The 27,354-nt window shown below is 42.0% G+C and overlaps 1 protein-coding gene across 1 annotated transcript in view; it reads left to right on the top strand.

Annotated features, from left to right (window-relative positions):
- Nucleotides 1–27,354, top strand: part of GNB5 (G protein subunit beta 5) — a 137,610-nt gene that overhangs the window by 95,896 nt on the left and 14,360 nt on the right. The window contains exons 10-11 of the mRNA XM_077474246.1: nt 2,558–2,606; nt 22,384–22,480. Of these exons, the coding sequence (XP_077330372.1) occupies nt 2,558–2,606; nt 22,384–22,480 (146 nt within the window). The remainder of the gene's footprint in view (nt 1–2,557; nt 2,607–22,383; nt 22,481–27,354) is intronic.

The raw sequence follows: 27,354 nt of genomic DNA, 5'->3' as shown, positions 1-27,354 counted from the left end.
ATGAGGGCACAGACAGCAATACAGTGTTCTAATCCCTATCCAAAAAAACAACGTTTTGCCTTTAGTTATTATTTATCTATCTACACTATGTTATCAAAAAGTATTGGGACACCTGCCTTTACACACACATGAACTTTAATGGCATACCAGACTTAGTCCGTAGGGTTCAATATTGAGTTGGCCCACCCTTTGCAGCTATCAGCTATATCAGCTTCAATCTTCTGGAAAGCTGTCCACAAGGTTTATGAGTGTGTCTATGGGAGTGTTTGACCATTCTTCCAGAAGAGCATTAAATTGTCCAAAATGTCTTGGTATGCTGAAGCCTTAAGAGTTCCCTTCACTGGAACTAAGGGGCCAAACCCAACCCCTTAAAAAAAAACCCCACACCATAACCCCCCCTCCACCAAATGATTTGGACCAGTGCACAAAGCAAGGTCCATAAAGACATGGATGAGTGAGTTTCCACGTCAGTGCCTGACCTCACAAATGCACTTCTGGAAGAATGGTCAAACATTCCCATAGATACACTCCTAAACCTTGTGGACAGCCTTCCCAGAAGAATTGAAGCTGTTATAGCTGCAAAGGGAGGGGGCAACTCAATATTGAACCCTACAGAATAAGAGTTAAATGTCATTAAAGTTCATGTGTGTATAAAGGCAGGCATCCCAATACTTTTAGTAATATAATCTATCTATCTATCTACAATTGTGTGAAAAAATAATTGCCCCCTAAACCTAATAACTGGTTGTGCCACTCTTGACGGCAACAACTTCAATTAAGCATTTGCAATAACTGACAATGAGTCTTTCACATTGCTGTGGAGCAATTTTGGCCCACTCTTATTTGCAGAATTGTTTTAATTCAGCCACATTGGAGGGTCTTCCAGCATGAATGGCCTGTGTAAGGTCATGATACAACATCTCAATTGGATTTAAGCCTGGGCTTTGACTAGGCCACGCCAAAACCTAAATGTTGCTTTGTTTGAACCATTTGGAGGTGGACTTGCTGTTATGTTTCGGATCATTGGCCTGCTGCATAACCCAAGTGCACTCAAGCTTATGGTCAATAACTGATGGCCGATCATTCTCCTTTAGGATTTTCTGGTAGAGCTCAGAATTGATGGTTCCATTATGACTGTTGGTATAATGTTCTTGTTATGAAATTCTGTAGTCGTTTTATGTCAAATGTAACGGGACGCACACCTTCCAAAAAGTAAAATTTTTGTCTCGTCAGTCCACAGAATATTTGCCTAAAAATCTTGGAGATAATCAAGATGTTTTTTAGTAAATGTGAGATGAGCCTTTGTGTTCTTTTTGGTCAGCAGTGGCTTTGGCCTTGGAACTCTCCCATGGATGTCATTTTTTTCCCAGTCTCTTTCTTATTATTGAATCATGAACACTGATCTTACCCGAGGCAAGTAAGGCCTGCAGTTCTTTAGATGTTGTTCTGGGTTCTTTTGTGACCTCCTGAATCAGTCGTCATCATTCTCTTGGAGTAATTTTTGTAGGCCGGCCACTTCTGGGAGGGTTCACCACTGTTCTAAGTTATCTCCATTTATGGCTCTCCCCATGGTTTACTTGAGTTCCAAAACCTTAGAAATGGCTTTGAAACCCTTCCTAGACCGATACATGTTCCATATTTTGTTTCTAATCTGTTCTTGAATTTTTTTAGATTGTGGCATGACGTGTGGCTTTTTGTAATTTGGTAACGTGCTTCACTTTGTCAGAAAGCTTTTATTTATGTGATTTCTTGATTCAACAAGTCTGGCAGTAATCAGGCCTGGGTGTGGCAAGTGAAATTTAACTCAGAAAATTGTGGTTAATCACAGTTCATTCATGATTCAGCATGGGAGGAGGCAATAACTTTTTCACACAATTCTATCTCTGTAGTCAGGATTTACCAATTTAATATGATTTCTTTTAAAAGTGGAACTCCAGACATTATTTAGTTTTGGATGAGTGGAGAGGGATTAGAAACTTTGTTGGATATTTATTTCTATCCTTGCCCCAGTGAAGAGATTTCCCCTTACTTACTGTCATGAAACCACACAGGAAGGAAGGTGACACTTCTCCACCCTATACAAAGACAGAAATAAAACGTGGAAAGACTTTACCACATGTTGTCCATCATCTCATTTGGAGCACACTAAAATGAATGAGACCCTTATCAAGCAATTGTTGACAACTGGTTAAGCCCAAACCCAGGCAAAAGTTTTTGGAAAAGAGAATATTTGTCAAGTTTTTACTACTGTTTGTCCTCATGTTAAGGAGTTTTAACCTTACTTCCTGTCTTGGTGACACATTCACTGTCAAGTTTGTATTGCTCACTGTGGTTTTCCTGTCCTGGTGACACCTACACCCTGTTGTTTCTTGTCCTAGTGTCTCCAGGACCGGAAACAAATGGAAATTTTTCTAATGAGAACCTAGATATCAATAAAACTGGCTATATGTCCCAAAGATCACAAGAAATACTGGAGTCCACAAAACAGACCATCTATGACCGGCTTTATTGGTTGTCCTCTTTACTAGCTTACCCTCCCCTCTCCCTCTCTCTGCAGGTATTACCCCAGTGGAGATGCCTTTGCCTCGGGCTCTGACGATGCCACGGTAATTTGCTCTCTTCTCTATGAAGTTGTGTGTGGATGGACAGTAGTGCCAGGACATGCTTTTCTTTTCTCACATTACTCATATATTTGCAGATTTCTCCTGCAATTGCCACCAGTTCTTAACCTCAGACAAATATTTATGGAAGATTATATGTGCATGTTTGTATATCTGCTGAGACTTTCCAGCTCTTTATAAATCATGACATTTCCATTTCCTGCACCGAGTGTACTCATACTTGACACAACACAAATGCTGCACACAGCTGCATGTCACTTTGTACATTCTCACCAAAATGATTTATCAACCAAATTCATAATCAAAAAAGCAAGAGCGCTAATACAGAGCTGTAAAAGTTATAAACTTATCTCTACAAAAAGTGTTCCCACAATCAGTGGTGTCTGGGGGTAACATCCGTCTCTACTAAGTGCCCAAGGAGTTCAAAACCTAGGATGCTCTATTAGGCCTCATTCACATGGTCATACTTAAAGAGGAGCTCCAGAACCCCCCCCCCCCCCCCAAAAAAAATACAAATACTAGCTGCTGACTTTTAGGGCTAGTTCACACCACATGCAGTCCAGTACATTTTTTTCTGCATCAAAAATGCATGGAAAGTAGGTTATATGGTTTTAAATGGCATAGTTCACACCGGTGCTTGCTGTTCCAGTGTGTTCCAGTTCCAGAAAAAAAAGTAGAACATACTGCATTTTTCCTGCAATGGAATGTTGTAAAACGCTTAAAAAAGGCATTGGAATGCACCGGAACGCACCAAAAATGCACTGGAACACACATGTCCTTATTTAAGGTTAAGAAAAAAGAAGGAAAAAATGCACTGTACTGCATCAAAAACGCACCAAAAAAAGCATCAAAAACACACAGAAAACACACAGAATCAAAAATGTGTCGAAAACATGCATGCAGAAAAGCATCTGGAACGCATCACAACTACATGGCATACCCCACTTTTAAGTACACAATGGGGTTTATTTAATAAAGCTGGAAAGTGCAAAATCAGGCTCACTTCTGCATAGAAACCAATGAGCTTCTAACCTAAGCTTGTTCAATTAAGCTTTGGTAATAAAACCTGGGAGCTCATTGGTTTCTATGCCGAAGTGAGCCTGATTTTGTACTTTCCAGCTTTAGTAAATAAACCCCATTGTGTACTTAAAAGCGGGATATGCCTGTACAATTCTATGGTGTGAACTGGCCCTTAATATTAGGGCACTTGCTTGTCTAGGAATCCAGCGGTGTCATCCAAGCCGATTTTTCAATCTGCTATCATGTGCCTGCGCTGCCATTTTTATTGAGGGAAACCAGAAGTAAAGCCTTGTGGATTCACAAAATGTTTCCTACTATGCATGCACAAAGCATGCTGCACTTTGTAAATGAGCCAGCTGCAGGGGAAGGAAGGGGTGGCCAAACTTCTAGCTCAGTTCACCACAACGAACTGAGCCAGAAGTGATCATGGGTACCTGTCAAAACCAGGTACCCGCTACCCAAAAAGGTGCCAAATGTGGTAGCGGAAAAGGGGAGTAGGCAGAAAAGTGGACATTCACCTTTTGGGTGGAGCTCTGTTTTAAAAGTACACCTGTGCAAGGGGCATGCTTGCCCGCAGGGGGTTACACAAGTGTTCTGTGCATCCCCGCACAGACAGTCCAATTTATGTCATTTGGGGCACAGCGGCTGCACGGACACAGCCTCTTCTTCCAATATGACAGCTGTGCAGGTGCAACAGCCCCTCTGTGTTCGGGGATGCACCTGCATGGCTATCGAGTGACATGAATGAGAATGCCTGCATGGGGATGAATGGAACACCTGTACATCCTGGTGAGGGCAAACAGGGCCTTCGCACAGGCGTATGCTTAAGTAAGCCCATGTAAACAAGGCGTTAGGCCTCATACACACTGGATATTTTTAACGCAGCTGTAAGGCTGGATTCACACCTATGCATTTTTAGTGCTTTTTGCATTTTGCAGATTTGCACTACAGAACATGTTCCATAGGAAACCATGTTAAAGTGCAAATCTGCAAAATGCAAAAAGTACTAAAATTGCATAGGTGTGAATCCAACGTTAGGGTTATTTGGTGTTTTTTCTGCCTATAAATGCCCTTACATGTTAACCTATGGGGTTGATTTACTAAAGCTAAATAGACTGTAGACTTTGCAAAGTGCAGTCGCGCCAGAGCTTAGTAAATGAGGTGAAGCTTTACTCATTTAATCACATGTAAGGAAAATAAAAAAAACTGCATTTTTGCTTGCACGTGATTGGGTGATGGACGTCAGCAGAGCTTCTACTTATTTACTGAGCTTTGGAGCAACTGCACTTTGCAAAGTTCACAGTCTATTTGCCTTTAGTAAATTAACCCCTGTGTCAATGCACTCCATGCACACAGAAGCAAAAAAAAAGTGTTTAGAAGCAAAAAGAACCATTGCCAGCACGTCCAGGAGCAGCTGGTTATGGCAGAAAAAACAATTGACTTGCGTAAACGCGTGTCAGTACTAGGTGCATCAAGCAATTCAGCGATAATTCATTTCAATGACCAGAATAAATGAAGATTCTGGCCATTGAAATTAATTAACGCCCAAGTGCTTGAAGCGCCTAAGTGTGTCTAGACACATTTACAAACATTAAGTGTTTTTTCTGCCAAAATGCTGTTGCCAGATGGAAAGACGTCTAGACGAGGTGGGCAAATGGCCAGCATGGATAAGGCCTAAGGCTCCTTGACAGTACTGATGTATTACCTCCAGATCTTGCTGGCAAAAAGTTCCTGAGCAAAAAAGGAGGCATGGTCTATACTAAGGAAGAGCTCAGGCGTGTTGGCAACCCGCACATGCAGAGACAGCCAGGAGGTCGGCACTGCACAGCGCTAATCGCAGGCAGTGAGACATTTCCCGATCCGCGGCTGTAGAGATGGAGAAATGTCTCACTGCCTGTGATTAGCGCCGTGCCGACTTCCTGGCGGGCTCTACACGTGCGGGTTGCCAACACGCCTGAGTTCATCCTTAGTCTATACAATATAGTGCTTGCATTTACACACATATCCATATATGGGAATAGAAAATCCAGATTGCAACTTCTAGTTCCAAAAATTTAAGGTGTAATTTACACATGCATACAGATAAAATATTGACTAGTACGGGTAAATGCACACGGATGTAGGAATGTTACTGATCATATATGCTTGGTTTTTAACAAATTTGAATGTGAAGATGTGTGTTTACAAGCATTATTACGTGTGTGTATTCAGTCCCAGAATGCACTTTTTGCATCTATGTATATATCAGTTAAAAGAATGTTGTCAGGTGAAGATTTTTGATTACAGACCTGAATGCAGAGCATGTTTACTCACTGTGTACATATCCTCCTTGAAAACAATATACCTGCAAAATACTTTGAATTGCAATTTTTTTATGGTCATATTCAATGTATCCTAAAGCCTAACACTAAGCACCAGTTTACTGACATTTACGCAGCTGTGTGCACAGGCTCATAGAAAACAACAGGCTGCACTAAGATCAGTAAAGAGGAAAAGTCTGAATGCCTTATGCCGCGTACACACGGGCGGACTGTATGGCGTACTTAGTCCATCGTACAATCCAACGGACAGTCCGTCATATTTTCGACTGAACGGACTTGACCACACACGGATACCCAAACAGTCCGTCGAAAGCTTGCGCGGTGACGTACAGCACGTACGACGGGACTAGAAATAGGAAGTCCAATACACAGCAAAGCACCCTTCCGCCGTGTAAATCCTTTCTGGGCATGCGCCATTCTTAGTCCGTCGAACTAGCCTACTGACGAGCGGATTGTCCGCTGAAACCAAAGTACGACGGACAGAATTTAGAAAAATCCGAAATACTTAGTACGCCAGACTGCACGCTGAAAAAGTCGGCTGAAGCCCACACACGAGCGGACTGTCCGCTGAAATGTGTTCCGACAGACTAAGTACGCCATACAGTCCGCCCGTGTGTACGCGGCATTAGGCCTTCTACACAAGTGCATACTACAACATATACATGTGTGAGGGCTGTGTTTACCTGGATGGGGATGACCGGGTATTCAATGCATTCCTGTACAGGCAGTCCCACTCTTGTCAGTTTGGATGCATTCATGCCAATTGTGACAGTGGCTGCGTGGCCACAGACACTGCTCCAAATCTTACAGCCATGCGGGTTCATGATCCCGAATGCAGACACTGTGGAGTTAATTTACTAAAGGCAAATAGACTGTGCACTTTGCAAAGTGCAGTTGCATTTGCTCTAGAACTTAGTAAATGAGCAGAAGCTCTGCTGACTTTCATCATTCAAACATGTGCAAGCAAGAATGCTGTTTTTTTTTTTTTTCCTTGCATGAGATTGGATATTCTTTGCAAAGTGAAGCTTTACCTCATTTACTAAGCCCTGGCGCAACTGCACATTGCAAAGTACACAGTCTATTTGCCTTTAGTGAATCAACCACTGTGTATTAGGGGCCTTTCTCATGCACCTGCACTGTTCTCAAATTAAGAGCAGCTGCTGTGTCTGTGGGACTGCCTGCAGGGGACATGGCATGTGGGTAAACATGGCATTCACATGGGTGTAAACAAGGCCTTAGATGCTGCGTTCTGAGCACCCATGTACAAAAACCCTTATGTTTGTGTCTAGTGAATGCACCATCTCATACCCCACGCTCCCACCTGGCAGTTATAAATGTTACTGAATTGTGGATTTTTTTTTTTTGAGGTTGAGAATTGAAAATGTTTAATACAATTTTAAGTGCACTTTAATATTCTAAAGGTAGGGGTCTCCAAACTTTCTGAACAAAGGGCCAGGTTATCGTTCTCCAGGCTTTAGGGGTGCTAGTGGGATTAGAAAATACCCTTCCATTAATGAGAGTAAGCAATACCCCATCATTGGTTTTAATAGGAGGAATACTGCCCCATTGTTGGTATCAGTGACAGGAATAGTGCCATATTGTGGGTGTCATTGGGAGGAATGGTCCCCCATCATAGGCATCAGTGAGAGTAATAGTGTCCAAAGGACTGGATAAAGGCAAGCAAATGGCCACATCTGTCCCAGAGCCACAGTGTGGAGACCACTGTTCTAAGGAAAACGCTTATTTTTTGGCTTTAAGAAGAATATAAATCTTTTTAATTAAGCATAATTACATAGTTAGTCAGGTTGAAAAAAGACACAAGTCCATTTAGTTCAACCAAGAAAAAAACAAACATTCAGTTCCATATACACAATCCCATACCCACAGATGATCCAAGAGGAAGGCAAAAAACCCCAGGAAAGCATGATCCAATTTGCTACAGCAGGGGCAAAAATTCCTTCCCGATCCCCCGACAGGCATTCGAATTTTCCCTGGATCAACTTTACCTATAAATGTTAGTACCCAGTTATATTATGTACATTCAGGAAAAAAATCAGGACTTTTTAAAAGTAATCTACAGAGCTGGCCAGGACCAGCTCTTGGGAAAATCTATTCCAAATTTTCACAGCTCTTACTGTGAAGAAACTTTTCCGTATTTGGAGATGAAATCTTTTTTCCTCTAAACGTAAAAAAAATGCCCCCTTGTCCTCTGTAATGACCTTAAAGTGAATAACTCCACACCAAGTTCACTATATGGACCCCTTATATATTTGTACATGTTGATCATATCCCCCCTTGATCTCCTCTGCTTAAGAGTGAATAAATTCAGTTCCTCTAATCTTTCCTCATAGCGGAGTTCCCCCATGCCTCTTATCAGCACTTTCTCCAGTTCCCCAAAATGCTTTTTGAGAACTGGTGCCTAAAACTGAACTGCATATTTCAGATGAGGTCTTACTAATGATTTGTACAGGTGCAAAATTATATCTCTCTCTCTGGAGTCCATACCACTCTTAACCTCCCTGACGGTAATCCCGAGTCTGGCTCTGGTTGGGATCTTACTAACAGGAGCGGTAACCCTGAGCCAGACTCGGGATCGCATCGCTGGATGCAGGGGAGGACACAGGGAGAGTTACTTACCTTGTCCCCTGGATCCAGTGATGTCCTCCACGCTGTGTGATCGAGCTGTCCTGCGCTCGATTCACAGTGTCGAATGCCGCCGAGCTCCGTTCCCTGTGACGTTTCGACGCACAGGAGCGGAGAACGGCGGCAAATTCAAAAAAGTAAAAAGACACAAAACACACACAGCATTGTAATCTTACAGATTACAGTGCTGTATTAAAAAATACACACCCCCTTTGTCCCTAGTGGTCTGTGCAGTGCCCTGCATGCACTTTTATATTATAAATACTGTTTTTTCTGCCTGAAATTTGGAGATTGTCCATAGCAACCAAAAAGTTTTCAGTGTTTTAGGATTTGATTACATTATTGAATAATTTTTATTATTATTTATTATATTATAAACTTTATCATACCCAGGATGCCTACTAGACTCTGGTTTGAACAGATTTAAGAGAGTTATTCCTAAGAATTACAGGACTACAATATAAAACGCCAAATTTCCATGCAAAATAATTGTACCACTTTCAGCACCTAAATCCAGACTGAATCATACCGCCAGGGAGGTTAATAAAGGACTTTGCTCATTTTGGAAACCACAGCTTGGCATTGCATTCTGTTATTAAGTACCCAGTTGTACTCCCCCTAGTATATATGAAGCATGCATATTCTTAGCTCCCAAGTGCATAACTTTACATTTATCTACATTAAACCTCATTTGCCACATAGTTGCCCAATTAACCACTTACAGACCGGACCATTTGATCACCTCTGCGGTTTTTCTTTTTTGCGCTATAAACAAAAATAGAGCGACAATTTTGAAAAAAACACATTTTTTTAAACTTTTTGTTATAATAAATATCCCCAAAAGTATATAAAAAAAAAATGTTTCCCTCAGTTTAGGCCGATACGTATTCTTCTACATATTTTTGGTAAAAAAAAATCGCAATAAGCGATTATTGATTGCTTTGCGCAAAGGTTATAGCGTTTACAAAATAGGGATAGTTTTATGGCATTTTTATTAATCATTTTTTATTACTTTTTTTTTTACTAGTAATGGCGGCAATCAGCGATTTTTATTGTGACTGCGACATTGTGGCGGACACATCGGACATTTTTGACACATTTTTGGGACCATTGTCATTTATACAGTAATCACTGCTATATAAATGCAGTGATTCCTGTGTAAATGACACTGGCAGTGAAAGGGTTAACCAGTGGGTGGCAGTGTAGGGGTTAAGTGTTCCTAGGGGTGTGTTACTAACTGTGGGGGGGTTGGGCTTTAATTCAGTGAACACTGATCTCTGCTCCAATCACATGGAGCAGAGATCAGCGTCACTAGTTGCTAGGCAGAATGGAGAAATGCTGTTTACAACGGCATTTCTTCATTCGGCCGCTCCGTGAGACGATCGTGGGTATGCCCGCGGTGATCGAGTCCGCGGGTCCCGCGACTGGACTCACGGGGGTCCCGACCAGCGCGGGAGCGCGCCGCCGGCGGCGCGATCCCGATGGCAGGGCGGCAAATTTAAAGGGACGTACAGTTACGCCCATTTGCCTGCCCGCGCCATTCTGCCGACGTACATCGGCGTGCGCTGGTTGGCAAGTGGTTAAACAATGCATTGAGGTCGCCTTCCACTGCATCGCTTGGTGTCATCTGCAAACACTGAAATGGTACTTTTAATCTCAAACCCTATTTTATTGATAAAGATAATAAACAGTAAGGGTCCCAGCACTGAACCTCGGGGTACACCACTGATAACCTTAGACCATTCAGAGTAAGAGTCATTAACCACTACTGTCTATCCATTCCTGTCTATCCATTTACAAGCCTGAAGACTTTACCTTACACATTAGCCATGGGTGGGGAACGCTTTGCAAAATCCAAGTATACCAAGCCCACAGCCACCCCTCTGTCCAAGGTTTTACTTACCTCCTCATAAAAGAAAATCAGTTTTGTTTGACCACTTCTGTCTTTCATGAATCCATGCTGTCTGTTGCTTAAAATATTTTTTTCCAGCAAGAGCTCATTTATGTGGTCTTTTATTAAACTCTCCAGTATCTTCCCCAACTATAGAAGTTAAACGAATAGGACTATAGTTACTTGGTAAAAGACTTTGATCCTGTTTTAAATATAGGCACCACATTGGCCCTTCACCAATCCAGTGGTACTATTTCAGTCATTAACGAGTCCCTGGCCATACGTCCATAGTCCAAGGGCGGATCCAGAGTCAAGTCTCGGGAGGGGCACTGCCAGAAACGAAGGTGTTGCTTACAGAACTCGAACGTATCGTACAGTCCTAAACTTGTTTAAAACAGTGATACTTTTATCATTCCAGATTAGATTATTACATTACAAACAGACAAGATAGGTTTAACCACATATAACTTAAATTCTTGCTCTTTTTCTGTTTATATCGCAAAAAATAAAAAAAAACGCAGAGATGATCAAATGCCAGCAAAGAAAGCTCTATTTGTGGGAAAAAAAGGATATCAATTTAATTTCGGTACAGCATTGATTGCACTGCACAACCGCGCAATTATCAGCCAAAGTAACGCAGCGCAGGATCACAAGAAATAATCATACATAATGGCACACATGTATTTTGCGATTTGCCACATAACATTCATTTATACTCACGTTTAGGCAATTCTTTTGGTAGTCTGGTGAGGGGATGGGTACCGTTCCCATGCAGGAGCAATGGAGTGGAGATGGATGGGATGGATGGATCCAGCAGTAATCTTCTCAATATCCTCTGTAGAATTCACTCTGTACTGCACTGCACAAACCGGTGGAGAAGATGGAGGAGGTGGGTGGAGCTAAAACTAACTCAGGGGTGGCAGAGCGGAGGCCTGTAGCGTGGACAAGATGGAGGGGGAGCTGGGGGGGTGGGACCACAACGTCAGGGGCGGACTCCAGAACTAAGATTGCTGCAACTTGCAAGTGCCACTCTGCAGAAAGGAAGACTTTGTTTTTTAGCTTAGTTTAGTTAAACAGCTCAAATGCAGTGACTGTGATTGATTATCACAGTCACTGGCATAACATTGCCTCAGTCAGTCTGCTCTTGCTCTGAGGCTGAGCTCTCCCTGGCTGCGCTGCTGCGGATGCCTGATCTGTTCTCCAGGCTCCAGCAGGCAGCTCTGCTCCGCTGTGTTTGTCTCCCTCCCCCAGGTGACCGGCGTGACCGTGACGTCACTCGTTGCTAGACGCCAAGCGGCCCAGGCGTTAGCAACGAGTGCAGGAGAGAGGCTCCACCCACCGCTGTTCCTCCTCCTCCTATCTGAATCTGTTACTGGCGCTGGCCAATGAGGATGCGAGGCTGCAGTGCTGGCTGGGTGTAACTAGTACAAGTCTCTCTCTCTCTGCGCCGCTGCCCGCTGATGATCTGATCGGGTTATGTGACAGAGAGAGACACAGGCAGCGGCACACAAACGAACAGAGCTGCAACGACTCAATCTCACTGCTACTATCTCGGGGGGGGGGGGGGGGCAATTGACCTGTTGCCCCCCCCCTGGATCCGCCCCTGGTCCATACTGTCAACTTGGGATGGTTCACACTTTTTTTCTTTTTTATAATTTTTTGGAAACATCACAGTGTTACATTTGATAAATTTCTATGTGCTACAGCTTGTGTACAGTGCGTAGAAGAGCAGGGATAAACAGAGATGCAGGATGCAAAAAAACATACATTTTTCAGGGTTCCCAACCTAGAGCACCTGAAGGCTGCGTTCAAGTGTGAACAGGGCACATAGAAAACAATTGTGTCACAAAGGTGTCTTTTGTGGAGACCTGTATTTTTCTAGTGGCAAAAAACACAGGTCTCCACACAAGTGTGAACAAGCTCTTAATGTAATCCATAATGCACTTAATCAAATACTATTACAATGTAATCTGTTTTTCTTTAAAGCCTAATATCTCTGCATAATATATTTTATATGTTTATGGGGACAGGGGTGTTTACTCATGGCATGCCGGTGCTTCTTGCTTACTAGTATTGCAGAGTGATGGTGCTTTACTGTTCCCTGATTTCAGCTCAAGCCTATCAGATTATTCTGATTGAAAACAGTCCATTCCTTATTATGCTGTAATGGATTTTATCTGATCAGTAGAGATATTGATCTGATAAGTAGTCTGCAGAACTGTCACCCCAGAAGTGATAAATTGTGGCACAGAGACTGATATTCAGGTAGAAATAAAAGAGAGAATCTAAAAATCTCTGTATGAAGCAGAGTCATGTAAATATAGAACAAGGAGCATCTAAAAATAGGGAGCCCTCAAAAACTGGAACATTTTCCTGCTGTTCAAGCAAAATAACCCTGGGAGAGAAGGGCCGTCATGTTGATGAATCCACGGGTCATAATTAGGTTCCTTTTTATTTGATGAACTTGTTCCAAAATGAACTTACTGCAGGCATACCAATTCCATATTTTATTTTTTTTATAATTTTATTAGGTTGAATTTCATATCCAATTAAGTATAGCACGTTATATGCATTCCCTTGTGAGCCAAGGAAGTAAGTGATTAGATCTTGTGAAAATAGGAACAGTCAGAAAGAAAACTGTCACTTTGTTATCTTCACATCCAGTGTCCTTATGTGCCCTTACTAATTCCCACCTAACATGAACACTGGCGGCCTGTATACTCCATTCTGTACGGTTATTGCAGAGTACAGAACAGGAAGGTGTCATTCTACTAAGGAGCTGTCATAGACGCCATAGATTATATCACATCATACGTCACATGGGTTGGTCTGCTGAAGAGCATTGTTTAGCAATAGAGTACTTTTAGATGTTGTAAATAAGAGCGTTCTAAAAATGTTTAGTAAGTGAAAAATAGTATTAACTATGACACAAGAGTGATTCTGCTGCTAGAAACAAATCGCCAGCAGCAGGATTGCTAAAGAGGCAGATTGTGTGTGCCTCAGGAATGTGTGGTTAGGTACTGGCTAGTATCAGAGCCAGATACACACAGGTTACATATGTTGCGATTGTTAGATCGAGAGCAATAATTCTAGCACTAGACCTACTTTGTAACCCTAAACATGTAACCTGTAAAATATTTGGAGATTTTTAAGTACTGACATTTGACACCATTCCACGAGGGTGCACAATTTTAAAGTGTGACATATTAGGTATCTATTTACTTGGCGTAACATCATCTTTCACATTATAGAAAAAAAAATCTGGCTAATTTTAGTGTTTTTTTTTATATTCATGAAACAGGTTTTTTCCACACAAAAAAACACATTTGAAAAATTTCTGCGCAAATACCGTGTAACATAAAAAGTTGCAATGGCCACCATTTTATTCCCTAGGGTGTCTTTAAAAAATATATATAATATATATATATATATATATATATATATATATATATATATATATATATAATGTTTGGGGGTTCTGAGTCATTTTCTAGCAAAAAAAAAAGATGATTTCTACATGTAGGAGAGAAGTGTCAGAATTGGCCTGGGTGGCAAGTGGTTAATTACCATAAGTAAGTAATATACAAATAATTATTATATATTATTTTTAAGGTAATTTACTAAATTTTCAAAAACTGTACTCAAGCAGATGGCTTAATGGACAAATTACTGAAGTTTGAAGTTATAACTTCAAACCAGTAATTTCACAGTAAATAGATAAATAATACATTATTATCTTTTAACATATAGCATAATAATATATGATTTAGCTTCATTAATCACTTAACAACCACCCCATAGCCGAATGGTGGCTACAGGACGGTTGCTTTACTCTGAGAGGCCGTCATATGACGTCCTCCCAGAATTCCGCTCTTGCGCACCCCCTGGGGCGCGCACTCGAGAGCATCCATGACCACCGCAGGACCCGGCGCATCACGGATCACGGTAATCGGCCGCTCATCGTAGCCGTTTACCACGTGATCGCTCCGTCAAATGATGGAGCGATCACTTGTAAACAAACTGGCGTCATGTTATGACGCCGGTTCCTCTCTCCCCTCTCTGTAGCGATCAGTACAGCAGAGGGGGGAGAGATTGGTGTCAGCAGCGCTGTGGGCTGCATCTGAAAATTAACCCCTCAATTCCCTGCCAATACTCTGCAATACTCACCAATATTCTGCAATACCCTGCCAATACTCTGCAATACTCTGCAATAGCCTGCAATACCCTGCCAATACTCTGCCATAAATTGCCATACCCAGCCATACTCAGTGATACCCTGCAGAATCCAGCCATACTCGGAGATACCCTGCAATACTCGGTGATGCCCTGCAATACCCAGCCATACTCGGTGATACCCTGCAATACCCAGCCATAGTCGGTGATACCCTGCACTACCCAGCCAGCCATCATATGATGTCCTTAACTTTGTGCGGGGATATCTGAATGATGGGTGTAACTACAGGCATCATTCAGATATCAGCTTTTTCAGCCAGCGATTCCCTATACCATAAGAACAATCATAGCGGCTGTTCCACTGCTTGATCATTCTTACAGGAGGCGAGAGGGGACCCCCCCTCCCGCCGGTGCTTCTACCGACTCGCCAATACGATCAAAGCCAGAATCTTTTTTTTTTTATTTCAGGCTTCCCAGCCTAGAGGTGAGATGTGGGGTCTTATTGACCCCATATCTCACTGTAAAGAGGACCTTTCATGCCATATTCCTATGACAAGGGATGTTTACATTCCTTGTAATAGGAATAAAAGTGATCAAAAAATGTATTTTTGGGGAAAAAAAATGTCAAACTAAAATAAATAAAGTAAAATGAACAATAAAAAAAAATTTAAATCGCCCCTGTCCCCATGTGCTCGCACACAGGAGCGAATGCATACGTAAGTCCCGCCCACATATGAAAATGGTGTTCAAACCACACATGTGAGGTATCGCTGCGAACCTTAGAGCGAGAGCAATAATTCTAGCCCTAGACCTCCTCTGTAACTCAAAACATGTAACCAGTAAAAAAATTTAAAGCGTCGCCTATGGGGATTTTTAAGTAGCGCCGTTTGGCGCCATTCCACGAGCATGTGCAATTTGGAAGAGTGACATGTTAGGTATCTATTTACTCAGCGTAACTTCATCTTTCACATTATGCAAAAACATTGGGCTAACTTTACTGTTTTGGGTTTTTAAAAATGTGTTCGAAAAATTGCTGTGCAAATACCGTGTGAGATAAAAAGTTGCAACGATGACCATTGTATTCTCTAGGGTCTTTGCTAAAGAAAAACATATATAATGTTTTGGGGTTCTATGTATTTTTCTAGCAAATAAATTATGATTTTTACATGTAGGAGAGAAATGTCAGAATTGTCCTGGGTGCTCCAGAACGCCTGATGGCGCTCCCTGCATGTTGGGCCTCTGTATGTGGCCACGCTGTGTAAAAGTCTCACACATGTGGTATCACCGTACTCGGGAGTAATAGCAGAATGTGTTTTGGGGTGTAATTTGTGGTATGCATATGCTGTGTGTGAGAAATAACCTGATAATATGACAATTTTGTGAAAAAAAGGAAAAAATTCTGGATTTTGCAAAGAATTGTGGGAAAAAATGACAACTTCAAAAAACTCATCATGCCTCTTACTAAATACCTTGGAATGTCTTCTTTCCAAAAAGGGGTCATTTGGGGGGTATTTGTACTTTTATAGCATGTTAGGGTCTCAAGAATTGAAATAGGCCGTCAGTCCTTCAGGTGTGATCAATTTTTAGATATTGGCACCATAGCTTGTGGACTCTATAACTTTCACAAAGACCAAATAATATCCACCAATTTGTACTTATTTTTACCAAAGATATGCAGTAGTTTACATTTTGGCCAAAATTTATGAAGAAAAATTACTAATCTGCTAAATTTTATAACAAAAACAAAGAAAAAATATTTTTTTTACTGAATTTTCGGTCTTTTTTCTTTTATAGCACAAAAAATAAAAAACCCAGCGGTGATTAAATACCACCAAAAGAAAGCTCTATTTGTGTGAAAAAAGGGACAAAAATTTCATATGGGTACAGTGTTGCATGACTGAGTAATTCAAAATGTGAGAGCACTGAAAGCTGAAAATAGGTCTGGTTATTAAGGGTTTTTAAGTGCCCAGTGGTCAAGTGGTTAAAATAGTACCTTTTGGCAGCAGCAGATTCTCACTCTCCCTCCTAACTGTGTGAGAAAAACAGTTAAGAGGGCTGGGCTGGAAGGGAGCATTTGTCTTTTAGACACATACCTCCTTCTATGACACTGCAGTGAGAGTACAGCCTCCACTACAGCATTTGTATTGGACAGCTTGTTCCAATGGTGCTTTACCATTGGTCAAGGCTCAAAGCTGTCCATTGAGCTCAGTGCCTCTGACAAGAAGTGAGAGACACTGTGAGTTTGACCCCTCAGTCTGCTACAAACAGAGTGGGCTCTGCCTCAACTGCCTCCCCTTACTGCATGTCCCTGGTGTGCCTATAGAATCCCTCCTTCTGTAGCTAGATGCAGCGAGATGTTGCGTTGTCAATGGATTGAATGTTGCTGAATCTCGACTGTTAGCTATGGGAGCACCATCTAACTGTGTCTCGATCGTTAGCTATGGGAGATTTGCTAAAACTAGAGCATGCAAAATCTGTTGCAGCTCTGCACAGAAACCAATCAACTTCCAGGTTTTATTGTCAAAGCTTAACCCCTTAAGGACCGCCGCATGGCAATGTACGTCGGCGCGGTGGCACCGACAGGCACAAGCACTCCTCGGGGCGGTCTTTTTGACCGGACTGCGAGGAGAAGAGAAAAAGTAAGTGCACCAACACTACACTGACATGTAGGTACACATAGGCACACCAACCCCCCCCGATCACCCCCCCAAACCCCACCCCCACCCCCCCCTCCCAGTCACAGTGTCACTGATTGCAGTTATCATTTATTTTCTGATCACTGCATTTAGTGTCAGATGTGACAGTAAAAACTGTCAGGGCAGTTATTGTTAAGTCCAGGGTAGCCCCCTATCCCCCCCCAATAAAGGTTTAACCCCCTGATTGCCCCTAGAGTTAACCCTTTCACACCCTTTTGCCAGTGTCACTAAGCAATCGTTTTTCTGATCGCTGCATTAGTGTCACTAGTGCCGCTAAGTAGCTAATTATTTTTTTATGTTCACCGCCAGGTTTTTATAGCGCTAGGTACCCCGATATACTACCCAATAATGGTTTTAACCCCCTGATTGCCCCTAGTTAACCCTTTCACCCCCTTTTGCCAGTGTCACTAAGCGATCATTTTTCTACACTATGGCATGTGTGAGCAATATATCATTTAGTGACAACTTTTTGTAAACTTTTTTTTTTTTTTTGTGTCATAATTCAATCACTTGGGACAAAAAAAAAATATTCAATGGACTCAACATGCCCCTCAGCAATTTCCTTGGGGTGTCTACTTTACAAAATTGGGTCATTTGGGGGGGGGGGGGTTTGTACTGCCCTGCCATTTTAGCACCTCAAGAAATGAGATAGGCAGTCATAAATTAAAAGCTGTGTAAATTCCAGAAAAAGTAGTTTGTAGACGCTATAACTTTTGCGCAAACCAATAAATATACGCTTATTGACATTTTTTTTACTAAAGACATGTGGCTGAATAAATTTTGCCCTAAATGTATGACTAAAATTGAGTTTATTTATCGAGTTTATTCGATTTTTCTTATAACAAAAAGTAGAAAATATATTTTTTTCTCAAAATTTTTGGTCTTTTCCCATTTATATCGCAAAAAGTAAAAATCGCAGAGGCAATCAAATACCATCAAAAGAAAGCTCTATTTGTGGGAAGAAAAGGACACAAATTTCGTTTGGATACAACATTGCATGACCGCGCAATTACCAGTTAAAGCAGTGCAGTGCGAAATTGTAAAAAGACCTCTGGTCCTTAGGCTGACAATTGGTCCGGGGCTGAAGTGGTTAATTGAACAAGCTGAAGTTAGAAGCTGATTGGCCACCATGCACAACTGCACCAGATTCTGAGTGCTCAAGTTTTAGTAACTCTTAACTCTCCCCCACTGCATCAACTACAAATGGAGGGATTTCCTTGGAACAAACAGGCAGCCTCTTAACCATCTTGTCACTGCTACTTTTGACAGATTGTCAGCCTGAGTTCACATTATTGCAAACACAGACATTGCATGTGATTCGCACCGCATTGCTGTGCAAATCACATGCGATGTCTGTGCAATGAAAATTTGCATTGGATTCACACGAAAAAGGTGCAGGAACCTTTTTTTCCCCCGCACTGGAATCGGAATGCATGAGTGTTCACATCCATGTGATCCGATTCTTGTCCAAATTCCCAGGTCACTGATCTGGGGGTGTCATTAATTTTGTACAGCCATACCCTGCTTTTAAGTACACAATGGGGTTTATTTACTAAAGCTAGAAAGTGCGAAATCAGGCTCACTTCTGAATAGAAACCAATGAGCTTCCAGGTTTTATTACCAAAGCTTAATTGAACAAGCTTGGGTTAGAAGCTCATTGGTTTCTATACAGAAGTGAGCCTGATTTTTCACTTGCCAGCTTTAGTAAATAAACCCCATTGTGTACTTAAATGTGGGGTATGCCTGTATTGCTCGTGCAGAGTGCAATTGCAGTTGTTCCACAGCTTAGTAAATTATGTAAAGATTCCCTTTGCAAAGAATACCCAATCATGTACAAGGAAATTAAAAAAAAATGCATTTTTGCTTGCACATGATTGAATGATGGAAGTCAGCAGAGCTTCTGCTAATTTACTAAGCTCTGGAGCAACTGCACTTTAGTGCACAGTTTATTTGCCTTTAATAAATCAACCCCGTTATCTTCTTCATGATATAACCGCCCTAAGGCCCCTTTCACACAAAGAATCCGGTCTGCCTGTCAGTTTTTCAGGCAAACCCAAGGCCCGGTTCACACATATGCATTTTTTAGTGCGTTTTCGTTTTGCAGAAACACACTACAGTTCATTTAACATGGTTTCCTATGGATGTAGTTCACATCTGCGCATTTTATGTAAAGGGCCAGGGACTTTTTTTCTGGTTTTAGACTTCAGTGGATCAAAAGCGTGTATTGAAAAACGCAAAATGAACCTGGAATATGCAAACTACAACCTGCATAAGTGCGAATCAGGCCTAAATTGACGGTCCATTCACCCCTATGGACCGGCAGGTGTAAAAATTGACTTGCGCCTGTTTACACCTGCCTACCTCTGGTCCGATCCACAAAAAAAAAAAAACTAGGGCTGTGGAAAAGAAAGATTAATTCCTCGATTAAAGTGGGATTCCGCTCTTTTTTTATTTTTTTCTTACCTGTCTCACTGGTGGGTGAGTGCTAGCTTCGATTGGCATCCACGTCCGGCGTTTATTTGACCCCCGGCGCGACGAATCTTTTCTTCAGGATGACTTATAAAAACCTACTCTGGCATTTTCCATTTTAACTATGGGCGTCTGAAGCCCACAGGCATTTACTTCCTGGTATATGATGACGTCTGGCTCCCAGCATGCTCCGCTCCATCTTGCACATGCTCAATGAGAGCAGTGACAAGGAAAGAAAAACTCCAGGAAGTTCCCGCCCCGTTGTCAAGGCAACGAAAACCACACAGCACAGAGAACAAAGAATGAATGAAAACTAACCCACAGAAGCAATCACTTGTTTGCTTGCTACCTCGTGTGTAATGGCAGATACAGCTGCCTGCCCACTTTAAAAATGGCAAATTCGTACACGCCCTCGTCACGTGACCGGCGTCCGAACGAAATCTCGCGAGATTTCGCAATTTCAATGTCCCCCATGGATTCTTGGGAAATTTCCCAGGGACCATTGCGAGGACGATAGCCACCCCTACTCCCACGGGAGGAGAACCTGGAAGTCAGCTGAAACATCAGAAATAAAAGGTAAGTAAATAATATTTTTTTTTTTCAGGGTTCATTTAGGTAAGTATGCTAACTGTTGATTTTAATAACATGAACTTTCATTTTTAGGTACCAAACCACTTTAATTGTAAATTTTTTTGATCGATCACATTTTTTTGATCGATCAAAATACTCACCTCTCCGCCAGCTTCCGGGTCTTCAAGGAGTTCCGTCAGACATCCAGTGATGTCACGGACATTGACTTCACCGGACTCCTCCCCCCTTCCCCAAGTGCCTTTCTGCTAATGAAGGGAAGGGGGGAGGAGTCCAGTGACGTTGAAGTTCTGATTGAATGAAACGCGTACAGGGGAGGAGCTACGCATGACGTCACCCACTGCTGCTCTACGGAACTAATATTGGCGTCCTTGCTGAGATCTAAGGAGATGTGAGAGAAGTTTATGGTCCGTGTTAATATCTTTTGATACCTGCTTGCATGACCACCTGTTTGCACAGGGGTCAATCTCATAAGGTGAGAGTGATTAGTTAGACCGAAGGTGGAGGGATTGTCACACTACTGTGTAAAAAAAAAAAATTACTTACATCAGTGCTACAGTTTGAATTTAAAACGTATTTATGTGAACTGTGAAGTTAAGTCATGGATTGTGGAAACGAACTAGTGTCGGGTGATTGTATATAGTATATACCACATTTACCACTGATTAATGCAGAGTTGCAATGCAAGGAGATCAGCTAAAAGTAGTTGGATCTGTGTGTGCGTTATAATGAATCAAAATTCGTCGATTAATCTATTTAAAAAAAAACGATTAATCGAACACGAAAATTTTAATCAGTAACAGCCCTAAAAAAAACATAAGGGGATCTGTCCTCCTCTATCTAGGCCAATAGGGCAGTCGGTTGTAATTGGACAGTGGATATGTCCTTCGCCAACTTTGCTCCAATCAGCAGAGGATCCGTGGAGATATCCCCTGCTGATCGGAGTCCGCCCCATGTGGAAGGGGCCTAAGGGTCAGCTCTTGTTAAACGGATTTTTCACTTTCAGTAACTTTTCATAAGGCCGCGTACACACGGGCGGACTGTATGGCCTACTTAGTCCGTCATACAATCCGACGGACAGTCCGTCAAACTTTCGAATGAACGGACTTGACCACACACGGATGCACAAACAGTCCGTCGAAAGCTTGCGCGATGACGTGTACAGCACGTACGACGGGACTAGAAATAGGAAGTCCAATACACAGCAATGCAACCTTCCGCCGTGTAAATCCTTTCTGAGCATGCGCCATTCTTAGTCCGTCCGACTAGCCTACTGACGAGCGGATTGTCCGCTGAAACCAAAGTATGACGGACAGAATTTCGAAAAATCCGAAATACTTAGTACGCCAGACTGCACGCTGAAAAAGTCCGCTGAAGCCCACACACGAGCGGACTGTCCGCTGAAATGTGTTTCGACGGACTAAGTAGGCCATACAGTCCGCCCTTGTGTACGCGGCCTTAGAAATACATTTTTTACCAAAGTTACTGAAAGTCTCATATCTGTGTCACCCACCTTCACTTGTCTTACAATAGGACAACAGGCATGGCTTTATTTGTAGGGAATTGAGTGAAACAGTGTAGAGAGTGTGTGCAGTCCAGAGTTGGGTCTCTAGAAGGACGGTGGGGGGGGGGGGGGGGGGGATGGCAGGCTAAAATTGATACTTCAACAAAAACTGATACTTTCCACAGTGGCAGTGTACAGTCCACAGAATACATTTTGCAGTGTACAATGAAGGGGAGGTCTATAACCAGCTATGGGCAGGCTGGGTAATGTGACTACAGCATAAGAATGATGGGAGTCTGTGACCATGACAGCATGGCGGATGGGATGTGCAAAATGGTCACAACATTCACTTACACTTCAAGAAATGTGTCATTACCATAATAAAAAAAACAGAACATTTATAATATGGTTTTGTATTTCCCAGTAAATCTTCTTCTTTTATGTATTTTGATTGCAGTGTCGTATGTATGATCTTCGGGCAGATAGAGAAGTAGCCATCTATTCTAAAGAAAGCATCATATTTGGAGCATCGAGTGTCGATTTCTCCTTGAGTGGTGAGAATGCAATTTCAATATTTGAATACATGGGGGTAAAAAACACTGGTAGAGCTAATTATCCTGTAAAAGTACATTTATATTTGTTCTGTGCAAATAGGGACAATATTGAATGTAATCAGGCCATCTCTTCTAGTCAAATATTCAATATTCTTATTAAAAAAAAAAGAAAACCCCACATTATGGCCACTGGGTCTGATGATCATAGGAAATAATTATTCCCTATGATCATGAACTTCCTCTAGTGGCCATAGCGCATTATTTTCCTGATTTACTCTACTCTGTATGAATAAATAGCATTCACCCTGGAAGGAAATACCCTAGTAACAATATAAATTTTGCCCTCATTTACACAATTTACACAATTACATTTTTTTCCTAAAAATATGTGTTTGATAAGCGTCTGTGCAAGTATGGTCTGAGCAAAAATTGCAGCAACTTGAGCCTTTTTTTAAGTCACGAGTTGCATAGGTGTGAATGAGCCCCATAGTCAATAATGGGATGGCTCTTGTGTATTGTTGCACAAAATACGAAATGTATAAAATCGCATACAGTGGATATAAAAAGTCTACACACCGCTGTTAAAATGTCAGGTTTCTGTGATCTAAAAAAATGAGACAAAGATCAATCATTTCAGAACTTTTTCTACCTTTGATGTGACCTATAAACTGTACAACTCAGTTGAAAAACAAACTGAAATCTTTTAGTGGGGGAAGTAAAAATAAAAAATAAAAAAATAATGCGGTTGCATAAGTGTGCACACCTTCGTATAACTGGGGATGTAGCTATGTTCAGAATTAGCAATCACATTCAAACTCGTGTTAAATAGGAGTCAGTACACACCTGCTATCATTTAAAGTGCCTCTGATTAACCCCCCAAAAAGTTCAGCTGTTCTAGTAGGTCTTTCCTGACATGTTCTTAGTCACATCCTACAGCAAAAGCCATGGTCCTCAGAGAGCTTCCAAAGCATCAGAGGGATCTCATTGTTAAAAGGTATCAGTCAGGAGAAGGGTACAAAATAATTTTCCAATTTTCCAATATACCATGGAACACAGGGAAGATAGTCATCGTCAAGTGGAGAAAATATGGCACAGCAGTGATATTACCAAGAACTGGACGTCCCTCCAAAATTGATAAAAATATGAGAAGAAAACTAATCAGGGAGGCTGCCAGGAGGCCTACAGCAACAATAAAGGAGCTGCAGGAATATCTGGCATGTATTGGCTGTGTGGTACTTGTGACAACAATATCCCATATTCCTAATATGTCTGACTATGGGGTAGAGTGGCAAAATGGAAGCCTTTTCTTACCAAGAAAAGCATCCAAGCCCGGTTAAATTTTGCAAAAACTCATCTGAAGTCTCCCAAAAGCATATGGGAAAATGTGTTTGGCCTGATAAAACCAAGATTGAACTTTTTGGCCATAATTCCAAAAGTTATGTTTGGTGCAAAAACAACACTGCACATCACCAAAAGAACACCATACCCACCGTGAAGCATGGTGGTGGCAGCATCGTGCTTTGGGGCTGTTTTTCTTCAGCTGGAACAGGAGCCTTAGTCAAGGTAGAGGGAATTATGAACAGTTCCAAATACCAGTCAATATTGGCACAAAACCTTCAGGCTTCTGCTAAAAAGCTGAACATGAACAGGAACTTCATCTTTCAGCATGACAACGACCCAAAGCATACATCCAAATCAACAAAGGAATGGCTTCACCAGAAGAAGATTAAAGTTTTGGAATGGTCCAGCCAGAGCCCAGACCTGAATCCCACTGACAATCTGTGGGGTGATCTGAAGAGGGCGGTGCACAGGAGATGCCTTTGCAGTCTGACGTATTTGGAGTGTGTTTGAAAAGAAGAGTGGGCAAATATTACCAAGTCAAGATGTGCCATGCTGATAGACTCCTACCCCAAAAGACTGAATGCTGAAATAAAGGAAAAGGTGCTTCAGCAAAGTATTAGTTTAAGAGTGTGCAAACTCATGCAGCCATGTTTTATTTTTACTTTCCTTCACCTAAAAAGATTTCAGTTTGTTTTTCAACTGAGTTGTACAGCTTATAGGTCACAAAGGTGGAAAAAAGTTCTGAAATTATTTATATTTGTCTCATTTTTTTACATTACAGAAACCTGACATTTTAACAGGAGTGTGTAGACTTTTTATATCCACTTAAGGGCCGGTTCACACAGCGAGGCGCGGCGAGGCGTCTCCGACTTGCCTCGCCGCGACCTGCGGGGACCTCAGCGGCGACTTGCAGAGGACTTCTGTATAGAAGTCAATGCAAGTCGCCCCCGAAGTCGCCCCGAAGTAGTACAGGAACCTTTTTTCTGAGTCGGAGCGACTCGAGTCGCTCCTCTCAGAACGGTTCCATTGTACAGAACGGGGGCGACTTGCGGGAGCGAGGCGAGGCGAGCCGTGTTGCCTCGCATCGCCTCGCTGTGTGAACCGGCCCTTAGGGATGAACAGGAAATAAGCTCCTCTTACTTGACTGTTTTGATGCACCAAAACTCTTGCACTTTGCTGCATAAAAATGCATGTCAAGTGAAATTCCTATTTCCTGTGTGGCTGGTTTATACCTATGCACTGCAGTTTAGTGACTCTAATAAGCCCCCCACCCAAAAAAGCGATTAACAAATATGATTATTGAAAATAATGAAATGTATTCTGGTTTTCTTTGTTACATGGAACAAAATAAGGTTTATGGGAAACAGGAGATTTTGCTGGAAGCTGACAACGGCAGTGAACCCGATTTTGTGAAGTCAGCTGTGCTGCTACGTGGTATATGGAGGTTCTCGCTTGGCTTTGTGCTGTGAGCTCATTGCTCAGAAAACTATCTTTAGCAATTGCATGCAGTCAGCATTCTGTTCCAGTCATGAAATCATCTGTCAACAGTTTCATCAAAACAGGGAACAGGCAGCTGAGGATCCAATGAATTGTATAGAAAACGAAGCTAAAATCCTTCACAATGATGTTAACACTGTGGGGTTGATATACTAAAGTCAAATAGACTGTGCACTTTGCAAAGTGTAGTTGCTCCAGAGCTTAGTAAATGAGCTGAAGCTCTGCTGACATCCATCATCCAATCATGTGCAAGTAAAATGTTTTTTCTTGCATGTAGTCTTTGCAAAGTGAATATTTACCTAATTTACTAAGCTCTGGAGCAACTGCACTTGCAGAGCGCAACTACACTTTGCAAAGTTCATAGTCTTTTTGACTTTAGTAAGTCAACCCCTGAGCCTGAGTCTAAGTGATGTGTGCTAGTACTGCATCACCATCCACTGAAATCTGTCTGAGCCAGTACACCTTTTTCCTGTTTGATTGCAATCAAGAAATTTTAAAGGAAATGGCAAGTTTTTCCATAACCATGTATCATGCAGTCCAAAGTCAATGAACCTGTGCTTTGCTATGCTTTGGGGGTTTATTTATATTAAAAAAAAAACACTGTGCAAACATGTCATGCATTTGCACAGCCTGCATTAACAATCACTGGAGTTTGCCATAAACGGTTATTTCCTTTGATCATCACCTCCATCTAGTGGCCATATGGTGGTATTTTCCTGGAGCTGACGATCATAGGAAATAACTGTTTGAGGCAAATAATTGTGACCATTCATGGAGGCTGTGTAAATGCTTGACTCATAGGAAATAAATATATTAGGCATACTACAGTGATTTTTTGTGACATTTCTTTTTCATAACTGGACTCCTTATAGTGAATTTCCACTTTTGTAGTCATATTCAAACTGGGAATTTAGCTAAAAATAAAATGGGTGAACAGGAGGGATTTTTGATGCAGAAGAGACATGCTTTGTCTCATCTGATGAAGCTGACTGCAGTCCTGTGACTGCACAGGTGTGACATCACTCACCTTTGGCCGGTGTTTGAGACTCAGCAGCCGGCTGCCTGGTGATGTGAGTGGCCGACAGGGAGCTGTGGGACGCCACATCGCTGGATCCAAGCTGAATATAACTCTGCTTTAAGAAAACCCCACTATATGTTGGTTATGTGTTCCCATTTACACAGCATAAAAAGATTTCTTACCTTTTAGATGTTTCAGTCAGTAAGTTCAAATAGAAAAGCTTAGGACAGGCTAAGTCTCCTCCCATTACCATGAGAAACTATGCAAGAAGCCAAGCTTCTAAATCTGTGAAGTGGTATTAAACATGTTGCTCCTTCATCCAGAGTGGGGGCACGCTAATCCATGCTGGGACAAGGTCACACAGCGCCCAGGGCAAACATGCCAAACTGACCCCCCCTCCCCTTCCCTTAGGGTTTGGGTTAGAAGTGATATTGCTGTCACTACTCTTGTTAGCCTTGTAACACAAGCAACTGGCAGAGGGCGCCCCCATCCCTGTAAATAACTGTTGTGCCCAGGGCAGCTTCCCCTCCTGCCCAGCCCTTGTCTCAGACCTGACTCTAATACAGGAGGTGTATTACTGGTCAGATCACCAGGGAAAAAAACAAAGAGGTCGGATCTGAGGATTAATAAACTGCAATTTATTCTATTTTTGGTTTAGAGTTTAATGTCCACCCCATTCTCAAAAAGTGAGGGATGTGGGTGGCACAGAGAGACCTGAAGCAGTTCAAGTGTTTGTAGCTGGATCCCGGCTAGTTTAGGGGGGTGCATCCCTCCTCTGTAGGTCATTTGTCAATGGGGGTTATTTACTAAAGGAAAATCCACTTTGCACTGCAAGGGCACTTGGAAGTGCACTAAATGTGCACTTGGAAGTAAAGTTGCTGTAGATCCAAGGGGGACATGCAAGGAAAATAAAAAACATAATTTTAGCTTGCACATGATTGGATGATAATATCAGCAGAGCTTCCACTTATTTCAGATCTACCCCTCAGATTTACAGCGATTGCACTTTCAAGTGCAC

Source organism: Lithobates pipiens, unplaced genomic scaffold, assembly GCF_037356315.1.
Source record: "Lithobates pipiens isolate NorthernLeopardFrog02 unplaced genomic scaffold, aLitPip1_a1.2 Scaffold_8, whole genome shotgun sequence".
NCBI classification, from domain to species: domain Eukaryota; kingdom Metazoa; phylum Chordata; class Amphibia; order Anura; family Ranidae; genus Lithobates; species Lithobates pipiens.
This window is presented reverse-complemented; position numbering and strand designations above follow the sequence as displayed.